The sequence below is a fragment of the Poecilia latipinna genome, unplaced genomic scaffold (genome assembly GCF_001443285.1).
Source record: "Poecilia latipinna isolate Pla-1442-1.1 unplaced genomic scaffold, P_latipinna-1.0 Scaffold132, whole genome shotgun sequence".
NCBI lineage: Eukaryota > Metazoa > Chordata > Actinopteri > Cyprinodontiformes > Poeciliidae > Poecilia > Poecilia latipinna.
Genome location: NW_015112748.1, coordinates 445,859 through 464,815, shown reverse-complemented (window position 1 = coordinate 464,815; position 18,957 = coordinate 445,859). Strand labels below are relative to the sequence as shown.

At 41.2% G+C, this 18,957-nt stretch overlaps 1 protein-coding gene across 14 annotated transcripts in view; it reads left to right on the top strand.

Moving 5' to 3' along the window:
* svila (supervillin a) overlaps positions 1 to 17,649 on the top strand; it is a 46,312-nt gene extending 28,663 nt beyond the window's left edge. For 8 of the 14 annotated variants that reach the window (XM_015028669.1, XM_015028672.1, XM_015028676.1 and 5 more), the window contains 24 exons: positions 1,478 to 1,552; positions 2,320 to 2,376; positions 3,377 to 3,542; positions 3,661 to 3,741; positions 4,439 to 4,525; positions 5,213 to 5,390; positions 5,478 to 5,650; positions 6,703 to 6,858; positions 8,196 to 8,332; positions 8,448 to 8,595; positions 9,445 to 9,590; positions 9,713 to 9,888; positions 10,491 to 10,641; positions 10,736 to 11,015; positions 11,708 to 11,862; positions 11,964 to 12,069; positions 12,208 to 12,415; positions 12,534 to 12,667; positions 14,552 to 14,707; positions 14,867 to 15,010; positions 15,433 to 15,554; positions 15,628 to 15,783; positions 16,126 to 16,146; positions 16,829 to 17,649. In XM_015028669.1, coding sequence (XP_014884155.1) covers positions 1,478 to 1,552; positions 2,320 to 2,376; positions 3,377 to 3,542; positions 3,661 to 3,741; positions 4,439 to 4,525; positions 5,213 to 5,390; positions 5,478 to 5,650; positions 6,703 to 6,858; positions 8,196 to 8,332; positions 8,448 to 8,595; positions 9,445 to 9,590; positions 9,713 to 9,888; positions 10,491 to 10,641; positions 10,736 to 11,015; positions 11,708 to 11,862; positions 11,964 to 12,069; positions 12,208 to 12,415; positions 12,534 to 12,667; positions 14,552 to 14,707; positions 14,867 to 15,010; positions 15,433 to 15,554; positions 15,628 to 15,783; positions 16,126 to 16,146; positions 16,829 to 16,915 — 3,300 coding nt within the window. In that variant the 3' untranslated portion in view covers positions 16,916 to 17,649. The remainder of the gene's footprint in view (positions 1 to 1,477; positions 1,553 to 2,319; positions 2,377 to 3,376; positions 3,543 to 3,660; positions 3,742 to 4,438; positions 4,526 to 5,212; positions 5,391 to 5,477; positions 5,651 to 6,702; positions 6,859 to 8,195; positions 8,333 to 8,447; positions 8,596 to 9,444; positions 9,591 to 9,712; positions 9,889 to 10,490; positions 10,642 to 10,735; positions 11,016 to 11,707; positions 11,863 to 11,963; positions 12,070 to 12,207; positions 12,416 to 12,533; positions 12,668 to 14,551; positions 14,708 to 14,866; positions 15,011 to 15,432; positions 15,555 to 15,627; positions 15,784 to 16,125; positions 16,147 to 16,828) is intronic. The other 6 variants (XM_015028673.1, XM_015028677.1, XM_015028671.1 and 3 more) reach the window with 4 other exon arrangements.
* Positions 17,650 to 18,957: the final 1,308 nt, after the last annotated feature.

The following is an 18,957-nucleotide window of genomic DNA, read 5'->3' as shown; positions in this document are numbered from 1 at the left end:
TTACAAAACATTTTTTTTTCCCTGTTGATAAAAACACAACCTGGTGCTGCAGAAATCCAGCCTGCAGAGTGTTGATGGTGGTAGTACGGTTTGATTCTGGGTTGGCCCCTTTCCTTAATGTTTACGGTTTTCTCCTCACTTTGGGTCCTTCGTAGCACTGTCTGGTGAGTTTGGGGTTTGTTACACACACACACACACTGTCCTATCAATGACTTTAATGTTTAACATTTTGATCTGACATCTTTTTATGCATGCATTTAAAATTAATTTTCAAATAAGAAATTGATTGCGTCTGATTGCAGGGGGTCACAAATCAAGAACATAAGCAATGTTTTAAATTCATTATTTTATCAATCATTTTTAGGTACATAGCTTGAATTAGCCTCATTTAAGAAATGAATTAATAAAAAGTCACTTAAACTGACTTTCTTAATTTTTGGTCAGTTAATAAAAATATAACGTGAGGATAAAAATGTTTTTATATCAAAAATTGTTGGGAAAACTGGAACACGCCTCATACATCTTTAAAAATTTGGTTAACATAAATATGCATGATGGGATTTCTTTTTTTGTCGCCAATAATGATGTAATTTATGATTAGACCATTACCAATTCCTCATCTATATCATTAAAATGGAATGTATTTAAAGCAACAGTAAATAATAGTAATGATAAAGTAATTTAAAGTATAAAACACCTCGTATGTTTAAGTGGAAGCTACTTTATTTACTCACCATTCAGGACTCTGCACTCTGTCCTGTTTCTGCTCCATCATGGTGTTAGCTAGGTCAGCCTACAGTGACCTAGCATTGCATTGTCTAAAACCATCATAGATTTGTTTGTTTGTAATGGATATCTGAATTGACACAAAAACCTAGTATCCAAAAAAACTGTCTGCTTCCATTGATGTTTTCACACTCGGCAGTTTGCTGAAATGCTAGGCTAATGTTAGCATGTTTTACTTGGCGTTTTCATAGGACTGTAAATTGACTTGTAATGTATTTCAATTCACTTTTGGTTTATCAGATAGAAGTTGGAGCAAAGGCTGTTTTCCTGCTTCATTAACTTTACACTTTGCTTTGAGGATTATAACATTTAATAGCTGCTCTCATTTAAACTGGCTCCACAAATCAACTTCAGTACCTCTAGTTGAGGGGAGCTGCTGGCTGAATCCAGCAGTGGTCCAACAATGGGCACTGAGCTGCTTTGTTGTTTTAGTCAGAGCTCCAAACCCCATCATTTTTAAAAAGCCTTTCTAATGCATATGAGTATCTGTTTTATTCCAGATGGAAGTGTATATCTGTGTAAATGTCAAGCTCTAGAAATAAGGAAAGCTACTTTTAAAAACTATTTCTTGCTAGTGGCCTTTCAGACTTGATTTCCTGGCTAACATGACCCCAATCAGGATACAGAGCTGCACTTATCAGCTATGTTTTCCTGCTGTAGCATGTATTTCCTCTTTCTGCTCCTGCTGCAGGAGCCTGTCCTTCCTGCTGCTTCCTCTCCTCCTGATCCTCCTTTCCATACTTCCCTTGACGACACGGCCAGCCAGGTAGGAAATTCCAGGAGGTCTTTTAGTCTTACTTGCTTGCTTGCTGGTCTGCCTGCTTGCCCACATACCTGGTCACACCAGTGTAAGCCGTTCACACATGCCTGTACCAATTCATGAACATCTTAGAGAAAATAATCAGATTCCCACTGATTCTGGTTCTGCTTTCACACCAACTGCAGTCATAGAAAAAGTATTTTCACAGTAAAAACACAAAATATTACCAAGTATTTTAATGGAAATATTTTTAGTGCACTTGAAATGAGACGGAACAAACTACGAGTCATTTTTCAGCATCATGCAGAAGCTTGTTTTACATAAATAATTCTTTAATATTGATAAAGATGCTTGTTTCATTTTCATTATCTCACTTGTAGCATGGGGAAAATGTCATCTTGTATAATAATTAGAACATTTTCATCAATATTAAGAGATTATTGACTTAAACTAAGCTCTCACATCTTCCTGAAAAACTATTTGTAAGTTAGTTTTGTCTTATTTCAAGTGTGCTAAGATATCTGCAGTAAAAATGACGTGGTAAGGTTTAGTGTTTGCAGTGTTTTGCTAAAGCACATAATGGCCATATTGTCCTGCTGCTGTTTTATCCCGTCTATTGGTGACTACAACACTCATCATTGTGAATTCAGCATCACAGGCCCTGCAGCTTGCGCTTCTTATGCAGCTTTTAGGTATTTCATCCCATATTTCCATCCTCATCTGTTAATTTCATCCTCTCCCATCCATCCATTCATCCATCCATGTGATTGAAGACCACCAGATCTCCCAGACCCTTGCAGGTGGATGACAGACACCCATGGAGAAGGAAGGTGACCCAGTCAAAAATAAAGATGTGGAGTTTGTGCAACTGTTATGTTTTCTCACTTTACAATAAAATTGTGCAAACACACAATGTGTCCATTAGTTGACCAATGGGAGAGGTTCAGTGATGCTGTTTTACTTCTTTTACTCCTTAAACCATGTTAGTGTCCCCAGCCAGAAACTGAAACCAGGTTCATCACCAGGTGTTCAACTTGTAAAACTGATATTCTGTTGAGCCACAGCAGTTTGTTTCATTTGTGTATTTAATTTAAAAAAAATGGTCTGAATTCAGCTGCCAAGTGTAAATAAAATTATTTTTATTATGTAAATAAAATTATTTACACTTGGCAGCTGAATTCAGACCATTTTTTTAACCAAAATTATTTTACATTTATCTACTTTATATCTCCTTTGATTAACTAAATGCATTGTGAAATTTTTGAATGTGATTATATACGACTATGTTTTCTATTCTGGTAACTTTTTTATGAAGGAAAATACAAAAAAAAATCAGTTTTAAAGTCGCATATTTGAATAAATTGAATTAAAAAGAGAGGGAGAGAAGGTATTTAAAAATGATCAACTACCCTTATAACTTTCCCATGAATTGTTCTTTCCAAATCAAGGTGAGATTATTTCACTACAATAAAATCATTTTTTTTCTACTCATCTTTGCCAGGAGTGCTAATCGGTGTGTATTTTGGTTCCTCTGAGAACAAGTATGATGAGAGAGGGTTTAATACTGTTGCACGTGATTGTGAACATTAATGTGTTATGCATGTTTTTTTTTCCACCTAGTTGGTTAAATACGGCAAATTCCAGTTCGAGTCCCATTGACTTTGTTGGAAACAATTATCTGCTAAATAAGACAGCTTTGGTTCCTGTTTATTGAGTTAAATTTGATATAGCAATGGCAGCATTAATGGAGATTTTTTTTATAGCTGCATGCAGCCGGAATGGGTTCCTTAGTTTGACCTTCATGTATCGGTTCTGCTGTGTTTTCCTCAGAGAACAGCGGAGGCTGAGATGGAGAGCCAGAGCCTGGAGGCTCACATGTCCATCCAGGAGAGGAAGCAGCTGATTGAGACGCGGGAGGAGGCCTGGAAGACCAAAGGTCACGGAGCTGCCAACGACTCCACCCAGTTCACTGTGGCTGCACGGATGGTGAAGAAAGGTCAGAGGGCAAGCTAAACATCTCTGTGGATTTTTTTTTACAGTTTGTCAAATATATATTCAACAATGCAGATGATGGAAGCATTTGATTCCAGTGTTGATCTCGTGTGCTCCTGTAGGGCTGGCCTCTCCCTCTGCTCTCCACTCTCCCCTCCACTCCAAATCAAAGAACAGTCTTGCTGTCTCCAAACCTCAGGAAGGTCAGTCTGACTTTTATTATAACAAATACTTATTGCAGTTTTTGCTTTTCACCTCAAGCCTCTGATTACCTGTTATGTAACACCATCTGTGTTTCCAATACAAATGAGTACAAAACTTTGTCTACGTTCCACTAATGTTGAAAAAACACAATTTTGCAATTGCAGTGTTTCCATTAATTCTTCATTAAATAAATAATAGAAATGAATAACAGTAACAACATGACTTTCACATCAGCTAGTGCTCAGTATGGAGCTTTTTACTTTCTGGAAAAACATCAGATTTCCAGCCAATTTCTTGCTAGATGTCTGATTGAAATTGTTTTTTATGCCAGTGTTAATTGATTGTTTTGTTCTTTTTCAAAAGACATGGAGGAATTTCCAGGTTTATTCCCCTTTTTTCTATTTTCCATCATTATTCAAACTAGAATTGTCACCAACACAACCATGAGGTTTCTATTGGCTCTGGAAGCCAGATAGAAACCAGCCTGTTGGATGGTTTTCACCTCAATGAATGTGCATGACCCTAAAGTACAGAACGGCTCATACTCGCCTGCAGGAAACATTTCAAACACTTAGATCAACATACTGTCCATCGTGCTTGATGATTGTCTGAAGTCTACATGTACAGACTGCTGCATTTTGCAAGAAATGTGTGACATTTGTGTGTGTGTGTGTGCGCGTGTGTGTGTGTGAGCAGCGATTAAGGCTGTGCCAGATCTGAACCTGGAATCCGACATAAAGCTAGAGAAGCTCGAGTCGTTCCTTGGAAAGATCAACAGTAAAGGTACGTCCTATTCTAAACTCAGGTTAACAAACTGTTAGTAAGGAGCATGGAGAAAAAAATACACTTAGATGTCAAGAGTGTTAAGAGTAAGAATCAAATTTTGTTAATGCGATATTTAAGGAAGCACTGATCCATGTTTTTTCACTTCTGATACCGATATCTGAGATTTAGTATCGGCCGATTCCAATCCAGAAACATAAAGCTGAAGTGACTGAACAAATTTCTTTTTGAAACACAGGCATAGATGCTCTGAATTCTGAATTTATTTGATAACTCTGCACAGCACATTTAAATCCACCAATACCTTCACAAGCTGGTCAAACATGTAAAAACAACTTTAATTTGTTCAATTACGTGTAGAACAGTCGATGTAAAGTAAACAATGAAGAAACTGAAACTGACAAAAACAATATGTGACTATTTTGGTTAAACATGTAAAAAATAGCAATAATCCTTCTTTCAAATGGTTCAGAAAGTGCAATTAGGAATTCTAAATGTAATATGAGCACAAAGGATAGAATTAGACTGAACAGATTTGCTCTTATGGATCGGCCACATTGTCACAGATACCAGATCTAGAATTTTGGATATCTGGACCAATCCAGATATTGATGTCTGATCAATGGATTTCTGGTGGTATTTAGAGCCACACAAGTGAGACCATGTGGGTGTGTTGTCTCTCCTCAGTGCCTGGACTGCCAGAGGTGACCATCTCTGTGACTGAGAAGAAAGTGAAGGAAGTGATGACCCTGGAAGACGAAGCTTTTTCCAAGTTCTACCGCCACATGGACGAACTTCCTGGCAGCACCAACAGGGTGGAGATAGACGACGACTTCGATGCCATTTTTGACCCCGAGGTGCCAAAGTAAGCTTCAACTGTCAGGAGACCAAGCTTTAAAAAAAAAAAGAAATGCTTTGACCTTACTTTGACCTTTAATTTCGGTCTTTCCAGATTGACTTCGGCGATGGTGCAGCACAAGAGGGCGATGCGGCCAAACCGCAACGTTCAGTCTTCGAGGAACCCGCTGAAGAAGCTGGCAGCCAGAGAGGATATCAGACACGAGTACACAGAGCAGAGACTCAACATCGGCCTACTGGAGAGCAAGAGGATGAAGGTTGAGAAGAGTGAGTAAGGAGGGATTACGTATCTGAAGCTCTTTTGTTTGAAAGGAAAAAACATTTAGTGTGCATCTAGTGTGCATGTTTGCTAGCGGATGCTAGCATAAACTAGCATCCGCCTAGTTTGCCTTAAACAACTTAAATCATGTTGGTTTTCTCCTCATGTTACTTTTGTGTTGCATAATCTGCAATATTTCTGTAGATGAAATCAGCTCCAGTTGTCTTGTTTTACTATACAATCCTCCACCACTTCTAGATTCTGTTCTCATATGTCCACTACTACATGTTTGACATGTGTGGAAAAAAAAACCCACGAGTGAACACGCAATGTTTGCTCTACATTCATTTTGACCTATTAATGATTCATTTGAACTGTTTTTGTTTTATGGTGGAATGACACACACTCAACACACACTTTCATCAAATTTTAAAAACAATAATTGCACAATTTGAGAATTTGTTTTGGGATTTTCTTTAATCTGTAATCAGAGGTGAATTGATGAACTCAAATATACAATCATTTAATAAATTAGAATATAATTGAAGAGTCAGTTTATTTCAGCAACTCTCTTCATTAAGAGAAACACACAGTTTACTTGTACATAAATTGATGTTTTTAAGCCTTTTTTTCTGTTATAATAATTTTCCACTTTCAGCGAATAAAAACATGAATTTAAGATTACAGTACTGCATCAGACCAATAAGATTACAAAAAGGTGGAGTTAAGGAAAATGTTTCAAACATGCTTTTCTTTTTTTCTTTTTTTTCAAAATGTACTGTTAATGTGATGGTCTCATCCAAGTTTATATTCTTAATGAATGAATATGACTGCATATTAATTGGACTTAACATAATAATCACTGACAAATGAAGTGAAAGACATTAAAGCTGCTTCTTTGTTCTACTTTGCCACATACAGATTGACACCCTTCCATATAAACTCTATTCACTGATGGTTATGGCGTCTTTCTGCAGGATAATGCACCGTCTTATAAAGCAAAAGGATGATTGAAGAATAATCAGTATCCAGCATTAGTTCTGTGCTCATCTCTCTGTAGTGAACAAGAACTCTGGGTTTTCTGAAGTGGCTCTGGCCGGTTTGGCGAGCAAGGAGAACTTCAGCAGCGTCAGCCTGCGCAGCGTCAGCGTCTCCGAGCAGACGTCCAACAACAGCGCCGTGCCCTACAAGAAGCTCATGCTGCTTCAGGTCAAAGGTCAGTCAGCTCTGAATTTACAAACAAGCCTTCGCTGACGACATCTGCTTGATGTAAATCTCAAATTTGTTAGTCTGGAGAAGTGAAAACAAGGCATTTGTTCTCAACAAATCTGGAAAAGCACAGCGAATAAAACGAGTGGATAACAAGACAAAAACATTTTAGGATTGTATTTCTTATCCAACTAACAGTTGTATCCCTCCCTAGACATCCATCCATCCATTTGTTCATCTCATTGGTCAACATCCATCTATCTAAAACCAACCAATCAGGTCCAGGAGGAGGGTCTTAGCCCTGTCCATCATGCCCATTTGTGTGCTGCTCACCCCTCCTCCTCTGCGATGCAGCTTCTTTCAAACAGCAGAGCCTGTTATGAATACTAAGGCTAGCTAGCACAGCCACCAATGACGTCAGATGATGTTTTCCTGTAACTGACTTGTTTCTCTGCCAGCAGCATATTTAGCAGCACTTTCATGAGGATGATTGATAGCACTCTGGTTGTTATTCATTGGGAGTAGTTCATCTCTTCAGATGGCATTAGCAGCACAGGGAGGAGGTGGATTAGCTTGATCTTTTATACTGTCACAATAGTGACAGTTTTAACAAACATGGAAACACTTTTTATAGAAGTTTTAAGAATATATCTGAAACCAAAGTGCTAATGAATCTTTTGGATGTCATTTCACAAATCAGTCACTTTGAAAACTTTGAAGACTTATTAAGGCTTACTGATTTGAACTCAATGGCAGCAGTTAAATTTACTTGTGTAAGAGGACAGAAAAATAAATGCCCTCTGATTCAGTCAGAGCCTGAAGGATGCTGCCTCCTGGCTGTCCTCTGCTGATGACATCTAAAAGGAGAGACGGGACTTGCTCTATTTTGGCGTCTCTCTTTTATCTCCCTCACACGTATGTTGGCAACAGCTGTGACTCTAAATCATTCTCCCCAGGTCACCTCATGCCATCCTGGGCTGATCTGCTCCTCCGAACCCCCACAGTCCATAATCCAAAGCAAATCCAGTGCAGCAGGGGCTCTGCTTTGTTAGGTTATCTGTCCCAGCCGGACAGTGGAAGGATTCACAGCCTCAAATTTAGACCACAGCCTCTGCTGACTTCCATTAGCTGGGAGTCCCCAAGGTTTTAGCACTTTAGATGATCATTAGACAGATATATTTACCATGTCGGCTTCATTGCGGCAGGCACAATTTAGGTCTGATGGCTCTCGTGTGATAATCTAGGCGGCGATGAGCAGAGTAGCCACTGATAATCCACCTGTCTGTGTGTGTGTGTGTGTGTGTGTGTGTGTGTGTGTGTGTGTGTGTGTTTGTGTGAAACCAGGCCGACGACATGTCCAGGTCCGGCTGGTGGAGCCCAGAGCTTCCTCTCTGAACAGCGGAGACTGCTTCTTGCTCATCACCCCACACCACTGCTTCGTCTGGATCGGAGAGTTCGCCAATGTCATCGAGAAAAGAAAGGTACGGAACCGGAGCGTGGAGCGGCATAGAGATCAGTCTGTTGAGGTTTGATTGCTGCTTTTTTTTCTCCATTGTGCCAATATCAATCGTCTTTGCGTTTTGTTTTTCCTGAAAGGCGTCAGAGTTGGCCAACTTCATCCAGAGCAAGAGAGACCTGGGCTGCCGAGCGGACTACGTCCAGATGATGGACGAAGGCGCTGGCGCACACAGCCATGCAGTCCAGGAGTTCTGGAAGTGTCTTGGAGGACAGTCGAGTTATCAGTGTGAGTTTTGGGTTGAGCTGTCAAATTCCAGTTCAAAACCACGGCTCTCCACTCCGTCAGTGTCGACTAAATTTTCCGCACAATTCTTGGCAGAGGAACATGGTGGACAAGCAAAACAACTGAATTATAAACCTGGTGGACCGCCAGGCTTTATTTGCGCCCCTGCCAGAATAAACATCGTTTGTTTATTTATTATAGGTGTTTTTGCAATGATGGCAAAGACGAGCTAAAGAGAACTCTTTGGTGAAATGACTGGAAACACAAAGACAACATAATATGATCAGCATATACAGAGAGACTGAGGTTTACTCTGTAACCACTGCCTGTCTTTACTGCTTTAACAAGCCAACAATTACAACGAATGAAGTGACCAATCATGGTTAAATGTTCAAAAAGTTTGAGACATTAATTTTAATTGGATAAAACAACTGAAGTGTAAAAAATAATTTTAATTGTATTTCTTTGCCTTTAAGACTTTATAGATGGTGTTTATAGGGATTGTAAATCATGTCTTCCAATAACGGATAATTACCTAGTGATACTTGCAAATTTTCTGTCAACTTTAGACATTTTTTAACTCAAAAACACCGTTGGCTGCTGGATGACTCCTCTAGCACCCCTACCAGCAGCCTTAGCAAAATTTCATGTGGAAACTCTGTTGTATGCAGTTTATCGGCCCTAGAGAATACGGACTACAGGGACGAGCTGCAGCGTATAAATGCTGCAGAAGTTGTCGGCCTGATTCCACGTCTATTTTTTTTGTGCGGCATGTACACGTCAATCATTAACCAAACATAACATAGTTTGTTCAGAAGAACACCAGCTGAATCCCTCTGTTTGTTCTTGCAGCAGCAGGAACTCCAGATGAAGACGAGCTGTATGAAGCCGCCATCGTGGAGACAAACTGCATCTACCGCCTGATGGGTGACAAGCTCGTCCCAGACGACGACTTCTGGGCCAGGATGCCCCGCTGTACGCTCCTCAACCACAAAGAGGTTGGATTACCTTTAGAATCAGAACAGATATAGTATTAATTCAGACAGGGTCTCAAGTGAGGTCCTACAGTTTGTGTCACAATGCAGACCTCATCCTGTCTGTTCTTCTGATTATTGTGCAGGTTTTGGTGTTTGACTTTGGCAGTGAGATGTATATCTGGCATGGGAAGGAAGTGACTCTGGCGCAGAGGAAGGTTGCTTTCCAGCTGGCCAAGCATCTCTGGAACGGCACCTTCGACTACACAAACTGTGACATCAACCCACTGGACCCAGGAGAGTGTAACCCACTCATCCCAAAGTACGGAAACGCACTATAAGATTTTCAAATCTATACACCATTTCCCTGCATACCATTCACTGTTTCAAGGTGGTATGCAAAATTGACTTTTTAGAGCTTTATATCACGATATCATGATGTTCCATTGCTAAACACATGCATGAAGTATTGCTTTGATCCATTAATGCATGTTTGACGGATCCTTGACGATTCTATGGCAACCATTTGAGGAGTCCAGCCGAGCTCCCGCCTACAGAGCAGAAAGTAGAATGCTGTAGATGAATTCAGGTCAAACTAAATCCAACTGAGAATCAGACGATCCAATATGAATGAGCAGAAGCTAATTTGAAAAGAATGGGCAAAAGTGACTCTACATGTCCAGAGAGGATGAAGACATAAAGCAAAAGATTTGATTCTGTAATTAGATGGACAGATGTAATGACGCACAGATGAGACGGGGTCTGATTCCACGTCTATATGTTCTACTTCTTGTTTTTGGATCCAAATGTCCAATAAGACGCATTAAAGTTTGTGGATTTGATGTAAAAAAAAAATGTCAGAAGTTTTAAAAAGCTTAATATTAATGACTAAAATATGGGCCTTGTCATTATCTGCGTGTGTAGAAAAGGCCAGGGCCGACCCGACTGGGCGGTGTTTGGCCGCCTGACTCAACACAATGAGACCACCCTGTTCAAGGAGAAGTTTCAGGACTGGAGCGACTCCAGGAAGACGCCCAGTCCCACCACAGCAAACGACGACAATTCGGACCATAAGGTATCGTGTTCAGAGCTTTTGATGTTCTCCTGTTCGTCATCACCAAGTCTGCATATGAACTCTGTCTTCTCACCTTTTCCTGCGTCTTTCCCAGGAACAGCCTGTTTCAGATCACCCTCGTGCATTCAACGCGTCCTTGATGCTTCCCCTCCATCAAGCGGCGGTCTGCACCTTTTTGGACGGGTTCAACGTGGGGCGGGGCTACGGCCTGGTGGAGGCCGAGGAGTGGCGGAGCTACGAGATCAGCACTTTGGCAGTGGAGGTGTGGCACATCCTGGAGTTTGACTACAGCCGTTTGCCCCGCCAGAGCATCGGCCAGTTCCACGACGGCGACACCTATGTGGTCAAGTGGAAATACATGGTCAGCACTGCAGGTCAGTGCTGCCGTCATGAATTAGAAACTATTTAAAGGGGCAGTGTTATGTAAAATTGGCTTTTTTGAACTTTACATTATGTTATGATGATTTTCCCTCATTAAAAATACCTGGAGTGCTGCCTTGGTTCTTTCATGCATGTTTCAGAAATCCTTTAATCTCCCATGGCAACCATTCAGCTGTGCAAAATGTTTAGTTGAACCTAGATGTAGTTTCGAGGACAAAGCTCTTCCTCTGAGCTGCAGTTTCTGCCTCACAGAGCAGCCCTTCCCTGCGACTCTTCTACTCGGCTCCTTCTGACTAGCCAGCAGCAATTAGCCAACACCTGATGGAACTGTGCATCTGCTGAGCTCATATGAGCTACTTCTTAGTGCACCCCTGGTAAAGATGTTGTTAAAGGGTTATTAGAGGAGCCATGTTGTGATGACTTCCTGAATGTGGAGTTTCAGAAAGAAATGGAGTTTCTTAAAGAGACAGAGGCCCAATTTCAAGGTTTTAAATTACAAAGTCAAATTTATTTTAAGTCATTTCATATATGCAGCATTTTTATAACAACTGAAGGTAATAGTTACTTGACTGTGCTGTAAAATGTCTCTGAGCCTGGAGAACACATAACACTGCCCCTTTAAATCTGAACTCGTGCTCTAAATGTAAGATCTCAGATTAAACTGTTTCCTACACTTCCTCATCAGTTGGGAAGAGACAGAATCCAGAGCAGCAGAAGACCGCCGGAGCTGGGAAGGAGAAGTGCTGCTACTTCTTCTGGCAGGGCCGCAACTCCACCATCAACGAGAAGGGAACGTCGGCGCTCATGACGGTGGAGCTGGACGAGGAGCGGGGAGCACAGGTCAGTGTCTCTTCTGGTTTAACCTCTGTGCTCACAGTGAAACGCTGTGTGGACATGGTCATTTTAGCTTCACGCTAATGTTCACCTTGATTTTCCTCCAGGTTCAGGTCCTGCAGGGGAAAGAGCCGCCATGTTTCCTCCAGTGTTTCAAAGGGGGAATGATTGTCCATTCAGGGAAAAGAGAAGAGGAGGAGGAAAATTCACAGAGTAAGGCTTATTTAATGATGTTATCACCAGACATTTTTATTTTTCTAATATTACAAGCTCTGTTTTTCCTTTTATATTTTATCATGTAGTCAATATTTAACCGATTTGGTCTCACAGCAGTGACTGTCTCCTTTTCAGATGATTGGCGTCTTTACTGCGTGCGGGGTGAGGTGGAGGTGGAAGGTCACCTGCTGGAGGTGGCCTGCCACTGCAGCAGTCTGCGCTCCAGAGTCTCCATGGTTCTGCTGGGTGTCAGCCAGGCCCTCATTTACTTGTGGCACGGCTGCAAATCCCAAACACACACTCGGGAGGTGGCACGCGTCGCCGCCAACCGACTCAAAGAACAGTGAGTGGAAATTCAGCTTTCCTGAGGACATTTTTCCTGAGAAGTTGTTGTTGAAATATGAACAGGTCCTGTAGTGTAGCCTGCTTTTGTGTGTGTGTGTGTGTGTGTGTTTGTGCAGTTGTCCTCTGGAAACGGGGCTGCACAGCAGCAGCAGAGTGACAATATGGGAATGTGAGGAAGAAGCGGAGCCGGCGGGCTTCTGGGAAGCCCTGGGCAGAAGGGACAGGAAGGCCTACGACTGCATGCTTCACGGTGAGTCAACAGGTCTGACTGCTAAAAAGAATCACATAATGGCACTGATAGAGATTTTTGGTATTATCATTTTGTTATTACTTTAGTTCATATTCAACGTTGTCTGGGGTCTTTTTATATAGGTTCGAGAAAAAGTACCTATCAGGCACTGTGTTTGAAATATTACCATTAAAGGTCATCAAGGTTGAATAAACCTAATAATGTGCTTTTTATCTAGATTTCTTCATGACTAAACCAACTTGGTTAAAACACATTTTCAGTTTCTGCATTTAATCTTCCTTGGTAAAAGTCACATCTTTGCTTAATGTTTCCTCTCTCCCTGGCAAAACTTCTCCACATCTCTGACTGTCTCGTCCACACAGCCCTATTTAGGAGGCCCTGAGTATTTTATCCGATTAGGATTAGGTCAGGACTAAATCCTTCCAAAAATATACCTTTGTTTTCCTTTGCTGGGAAGCTAAAGATGGAAGAGGGACCTTTGAAACAAGACAGTCAGCTGAAGGTTTTGGGGCAGATTTAGCTGTTTGGAGTTGTAGTTGATTTCATCTAATTTTCTCAAACATTAAGTTCCAGCTCAAGAAAAGTAATCCCAGATCATGATGCTGCCAAAACCCTGCTTCACTGTGTGTATGGTTCTTTTAGCTGATCAGTTCCAAAGGCTCAAACTAAGTTTCATCAGCTGCAGCAGCTGCACAATTATGGCATAATCCAGGAATACAGAAGAACTTAACACATTTGTACCAGTGTAAGGTTCACCACATTTATATGATTTATTTTAATACAAACAGTGAAGCCAACAACCAAAGGCTGACCTGAATCCAGCTGCAGCATCTCATGGTGTTACTGTCTCCTCTGTTGGTCAGCAGGTGGAGCTATTGAGCTGCTTAGGTCCTCTTTGCTGCTCTGGTTACTAAGAACCTATAAATGAAACTGATGTTAGTCAGTCAGCTCTCAGCCTGGTTTTGTGGTAAAACGTCTCTGTATTCATGAGGCCTCAGTTTATCCCAGGAGGCAACAAACTTTACAATCCAAAGAGCCATTTTGGCCCTCATTCCAGCAGAATAAGGCTCCATTAAAGCCACAAATGTTACATAATGTTTTGAAAAAGGACCATTTCTAATCTACTACAGTAAAGTTATCATTTTGAAAGAGCCACCATTTTTAAAAATGTGTTTTTAGTCTTTAAAACAAAGAAAAACAAAGAAAATCATTAATCATTTGCCAAAGGAGGACAGACATATTTTCTTTTGCTGAAATCTACAACCTGAAGCGGCGAGGTAAACATGGTGGCAGCATCAACACTTCACAAGTCAAGCTTTTAAGACCTTTTTAATGCCACCTTGAATGAAATTTAGGACGGAATAAAACTAGAAATATTGGAGATGTTGGGAGATCCTGCATGTGTGTCACACAATGAGACAATTTCAATATAGCTTTTGTTTATTAGACATAAAATGATAAAGTGCTCTCTGCTTCATAGCTGTATGAAACCATCAAATGAAAAACGGCAATCATTTGCCAAATGAGGATAGATATGTTTTATTTTGTGATGTGTTGATGTTTATGGGAAATGAAGAAAAATAAATCACATATTTTCCAACGTGATGACTAAAAAGATTGTCCTACTGGTGCTTTTCATGTCATTCTGTGGTGGGAACCTAATAGTGGAATTTAATGGAGGAGCCGTGTTGTGATGACTTCCTGAAGGCGGAGTTTCTCTGAGACAGAACCTCAATTTACAAAGTCAAATTTTTTTGAGTCATACTTGATATATATGCCATTTTTGTAACCACTGAAGGGTAACAGTTACTTGATTGTGCTGTGAAAATATGTTATATGGAAACACAGAATACCTCCCCTTTAATCTGAACCTTTGCTGCTCAGATCCCGGCAGGTTTAACTTCACGCCTCGTCTGTACCAGCTGAGCAGCAGCTCTGGAGAGTTTACAGCCGTGGAGTTTCTGTACCCAGCCAGAGACCCGGAGCAGGTCAACTCCATGCCGTTCCTTCAGGAGGATCTCTATGGAGCCTCACAGCCAGGTAAATGCAGCCCAGAGCTCTGGCTGCTCAAAGATTCTCACTTGGCTTCTGTGGGGAGGGTTTCTGTCTACAGCTGACCGCTAGCTGGCAGCTAACTTTTCAAGGTAAAGCTCTCCAATAACCCTGACTCATCTGACCATAAATGCGTCTCTCGTTCAGCCCTGTTCCTGGTGGACAACCACCATGAGGTGTACCTGTGGCAGGGCTGGTGGCCCCAGGACAGCGAAAGCACCGGCTCGGCTCGAATCCGCTGGGACTCGGACAGAAAGAGCGCCATGGAGACGGTGCTGCAGTACTGCAGAGGTATTCGCAGGGAGCTGCGTTTGCATTCCACATGTGCACAAAACCTCGTCAGTGTTCCACTAATGTTGAAAAAACACAGTTTTGCAATTGCGTTGTTTCCATTACATCAGAAATGCGATTAAAATCACACATAAGTTGTAAACAGTAAGTCATTGAAACGCATGCCACACCATCCTCCTACCACTTCCTGTGGACTTCTTCTTCTTTTCCACCAGTAGTATCATCCTGTTGTTGGATTGCATTTCAGTGCAGCTGAAAAATCACCTCATCCAAGCACAAAAATGTTTTCACAAACATGAGATTAAGCAAATAAATTTACATTAAGCAAATTTATCTTCGCACTTTCAATTTGCACAATTTTATGGCCCATGGAAACACAGAGTGAGGAAGCGTTCGGAAACGGACGGCCTTTGTTTCCTCAGGAAAGAACGAGAAGAAGCCTCCGAAAGGTTACCTGATCCACGCCGGTCTGGAGCCGCTCACCTTCACCAACATGTTCCCCTGCTGGGAGCACCGGGAGGATGTGTCCGAGATCACAGAGAGGGTGGGATGCTTCTCCACGGCCTCCACGGCGACGTGCTTCACCTGTTCCTGAACCACATGTGTCCTGTTCTCAGGAGGCTGAGGTGTGTAACCAGATCATCCTGGTGGAAGACGTGTTGGCCCGCCTGTGTAAGACCACCTACCCACTAGCTGAGGTCCTGGCCCGGCCGCTGCCCGAGGGCGTCGACCCGCTGCACCTGGAAGTCTACCTGACTGATGAAGACTTCGAGGTGAGAACCGGAATTCTGCTCCCAAATCGTTTCGTGTGTCAGATATTAGACGTGAAGCCTGACTCATCTTTAATGACTTCAAAACCAACAGAAGGGTTGGTGAAACTGAAAACTGACAGGTTTTAGACCCCAAACTGAAACATCTTAGTTCATACTGTAAATAACAAAGTCAACATTGGGTCTGTCACAATAGCAACTTTTACTGGATGATAAATTGTCCCAGAAGATACGTAGATGAGTTTATTCTGTTATTTAAAAAGTCTTTCAACAATTTCTGGAGATAAATACTGTCCACCTTATGCCTCTTTGACCTCATTCGTTTCACTCATTCCACTTCTCCAGGGTGCAGGGGCTTATGGGAAGGTGAGTCCAACTGGTGTTAGCATGGGAAAACAGACCGGCTCCATGGTAGCATTTCTACTTCCTAACATCCTGTTTTTTGTTGTCGTTTTTTATTATTATTATTAAATCATCAGTGAGTGCATACAAAACAAACATTACAGACTATAACAGGCATTGAGCTACAAAATGACAAATAACTTTAGAGAAGATGATGAACAATAAAAACACAGAACATAACCAAATAGTGTCACAACAAACATGGGACTGCTTAATATATGTGGGTCAAGATACTTTATGAAAAAAATTTTAAAACTTTAAATTAATGAATTTTTAATTATTATTTTCTCTAATATTCATTGTTTTGATTAAATTAGTGTCAGCAGTATTTTGGGTAAAAGTGGGTAAAGAGCGAGGGGGGAAAAAACAGACCAAAGAATAAATAAGTATATCAATAAAGTATAACATACATATATTTTTTGTCTTATTAGTAGGTTCTCTTGTTTCCCCTCTACTTCCTAACATCTCTAACAATGCGTTTCATTTGCATGCTGCTCACCAGCATTTGGACTGAATCTTGGAGCCATTTGCTCTTTTTTTAATTTACAGGACAATAAAAAGGGCCGTTTGAGTTTGAACCCGCAGATGCATGACTTTGTGGACTCGGCCTGAGAGTTGTGCCTGACCGCCGGTGTCTCTCCCACAGAGAGCCCTGGACATGAGCAGGGAGGAGTACAGCGCTCTGCCCGGGTGGAAGCAGGTCAACCTGAAGAAATGCAAAGGGCTCTTCTGAAGGGTGACGTTCAGCCTTCTTTTTATTTTTATTTTATTTTTTTTTCATTGTCATTTCTACGCACACGCAGCCGACGGTCAGGAGCAGCTCCTCCCGAGCCGAAGCGTAACCACGGCGATGCGGATGAGAGGCACGTCAGCCTCTCACGCCGCTGATCTCCATCCTCTCTGCGCCCCGGTTGGTGTGATGAGGGAGCGGTGCTGGGATCTCTGTGTTAATAGTGCTCCTTTATAATGACACTGTTAATGATTGTACATATGTAGCATATGGAAAGCAGCCTGGGTCCTTCCACTGGCAGCCTTACAGCCATCTGTTGGAGTGGAGGCAGGTCTGTCAGCCTGTTGGACACATTCCACTTCAGACTCTCTGCTAGATATGGATGTTTGTGCATTACAAAAATATATATATTTATATTAAAACCACAGAGGAATTATATAAAAAAATAAACTTTAGATATCAAAATAAAAACTAAAATGTACATTATTGCTGCAAATCTTTGTGTCATGTGTGTGTAAGTTAAGGTCACCGTTTACTAACCAGATGAAGCGACTTTGAACGCATCGTTTTTATCCTGGAGAACATGAGCTTTGATTCCAGGAGGCAGCCTGACTGTGACTTCAGTGGATAGTGCCTTGCTCCATGTACAGTTTCTACACATCCTGTTCTGGATTTTCAACCATGTTTGTGATGAGAACCAACCAATAGAGAAATAAAGAGATGAAGTTTGATATCAATGCAGTCTTTGTTGCATCTTATTGTTAAGTATAAAGTACTTCCACCCAGTCAGGTGGTGGTGTGGCCAAAGGTTTTTCCTGTTTGGGTTCGATTGCACCTTTTAATTCTTTGAGCCACAAACTCATAGATCTATTATAGTTTTTGAGTATTTTTCTGTTGATTGTCATATGGCTAATTCTCCAAATTCAGTTTTTCAGAAAATTATGATCTGATTAAACCATAATTAATGGTTTAATTAAATTCAACTGATTTAGGTTTATTTGATATGGACAGAGAAGTTAACATAGACCAACTGAATAAAACTCTAATCCCATCCTGCATCACAATGCTTATAGTGAATGCTAAAAATTCATTAAAAAAAGGATGGGGTGTTTAATATAGGAAAATAATGTACTCAGTTATGGGGAAGATATCTGATGAGATGGTTGTCTTAAAAGATGTTTTTAAAGACAACTGTTGCCCCTCAATTCTTGCTATGATTCAAGAGAACTCAAAACTCCTGGAATGGATGAACTTTACCCCCAACTTGGGTGACAAAATCTCCTTCCATCCTTTAATTCTGTCCAGAATCAATTTGAGATGCCATATTTAAATTTGGCAACTCAACTGAAATCTGTTTGATAAACGGCCTACAACTTTCAAGTCGGTGGAATTGGTATTGAAAGAACTGAGGAAAGTCATGTTGCTCATCTTGCAAAGTTCAACAATGGTTTTCTCTGACATGCTCAGTCTTCCCCTCCTCTAACTAATTTTAAACCAGCTGTAGATTGTTTCACTTTATCACAGCAATATCAAATTTGAGTTGCCATACTTGGAAGTTGATCTGTTGTCGGTGCTTCTGCACACAGCCCTCTTACAGAGAGCAGCACAACCCAGAAACATGGAGACTGCTGCTCAGCAGAGCCAGCTGACGCCTGACGAGTTCTGCTGGGCCTTTGTCTCCTCCTTGTGGTCATGATTATAACTACACCAGCTTACTTGGGTAATTCACTTTCAACAGTAAGCTCCTCTGAGGACAGCTACTCCCCTCACAAAGGCCACTACATTCCATGGACTACAAAAGGATTTAGCTGAATGATAAGAAAGCTGAAAGATCTGTGGCAACTTTTAGAAACTGCAATAATTCACACCTCAAGTGGGAGAATCAATTGTGCACTCCACACTAATCTGGTCTTCATGGAACAGGAGCGAGATGAAAACATGAAGTCTCATTTGCAGTCTGTGGCAATTCATATAGAGGACACTCCAAAGTGGAGATAGTTTGGTAGATAACCAAAACTACGTCACTGTAAAGCAGTGGACTCAAA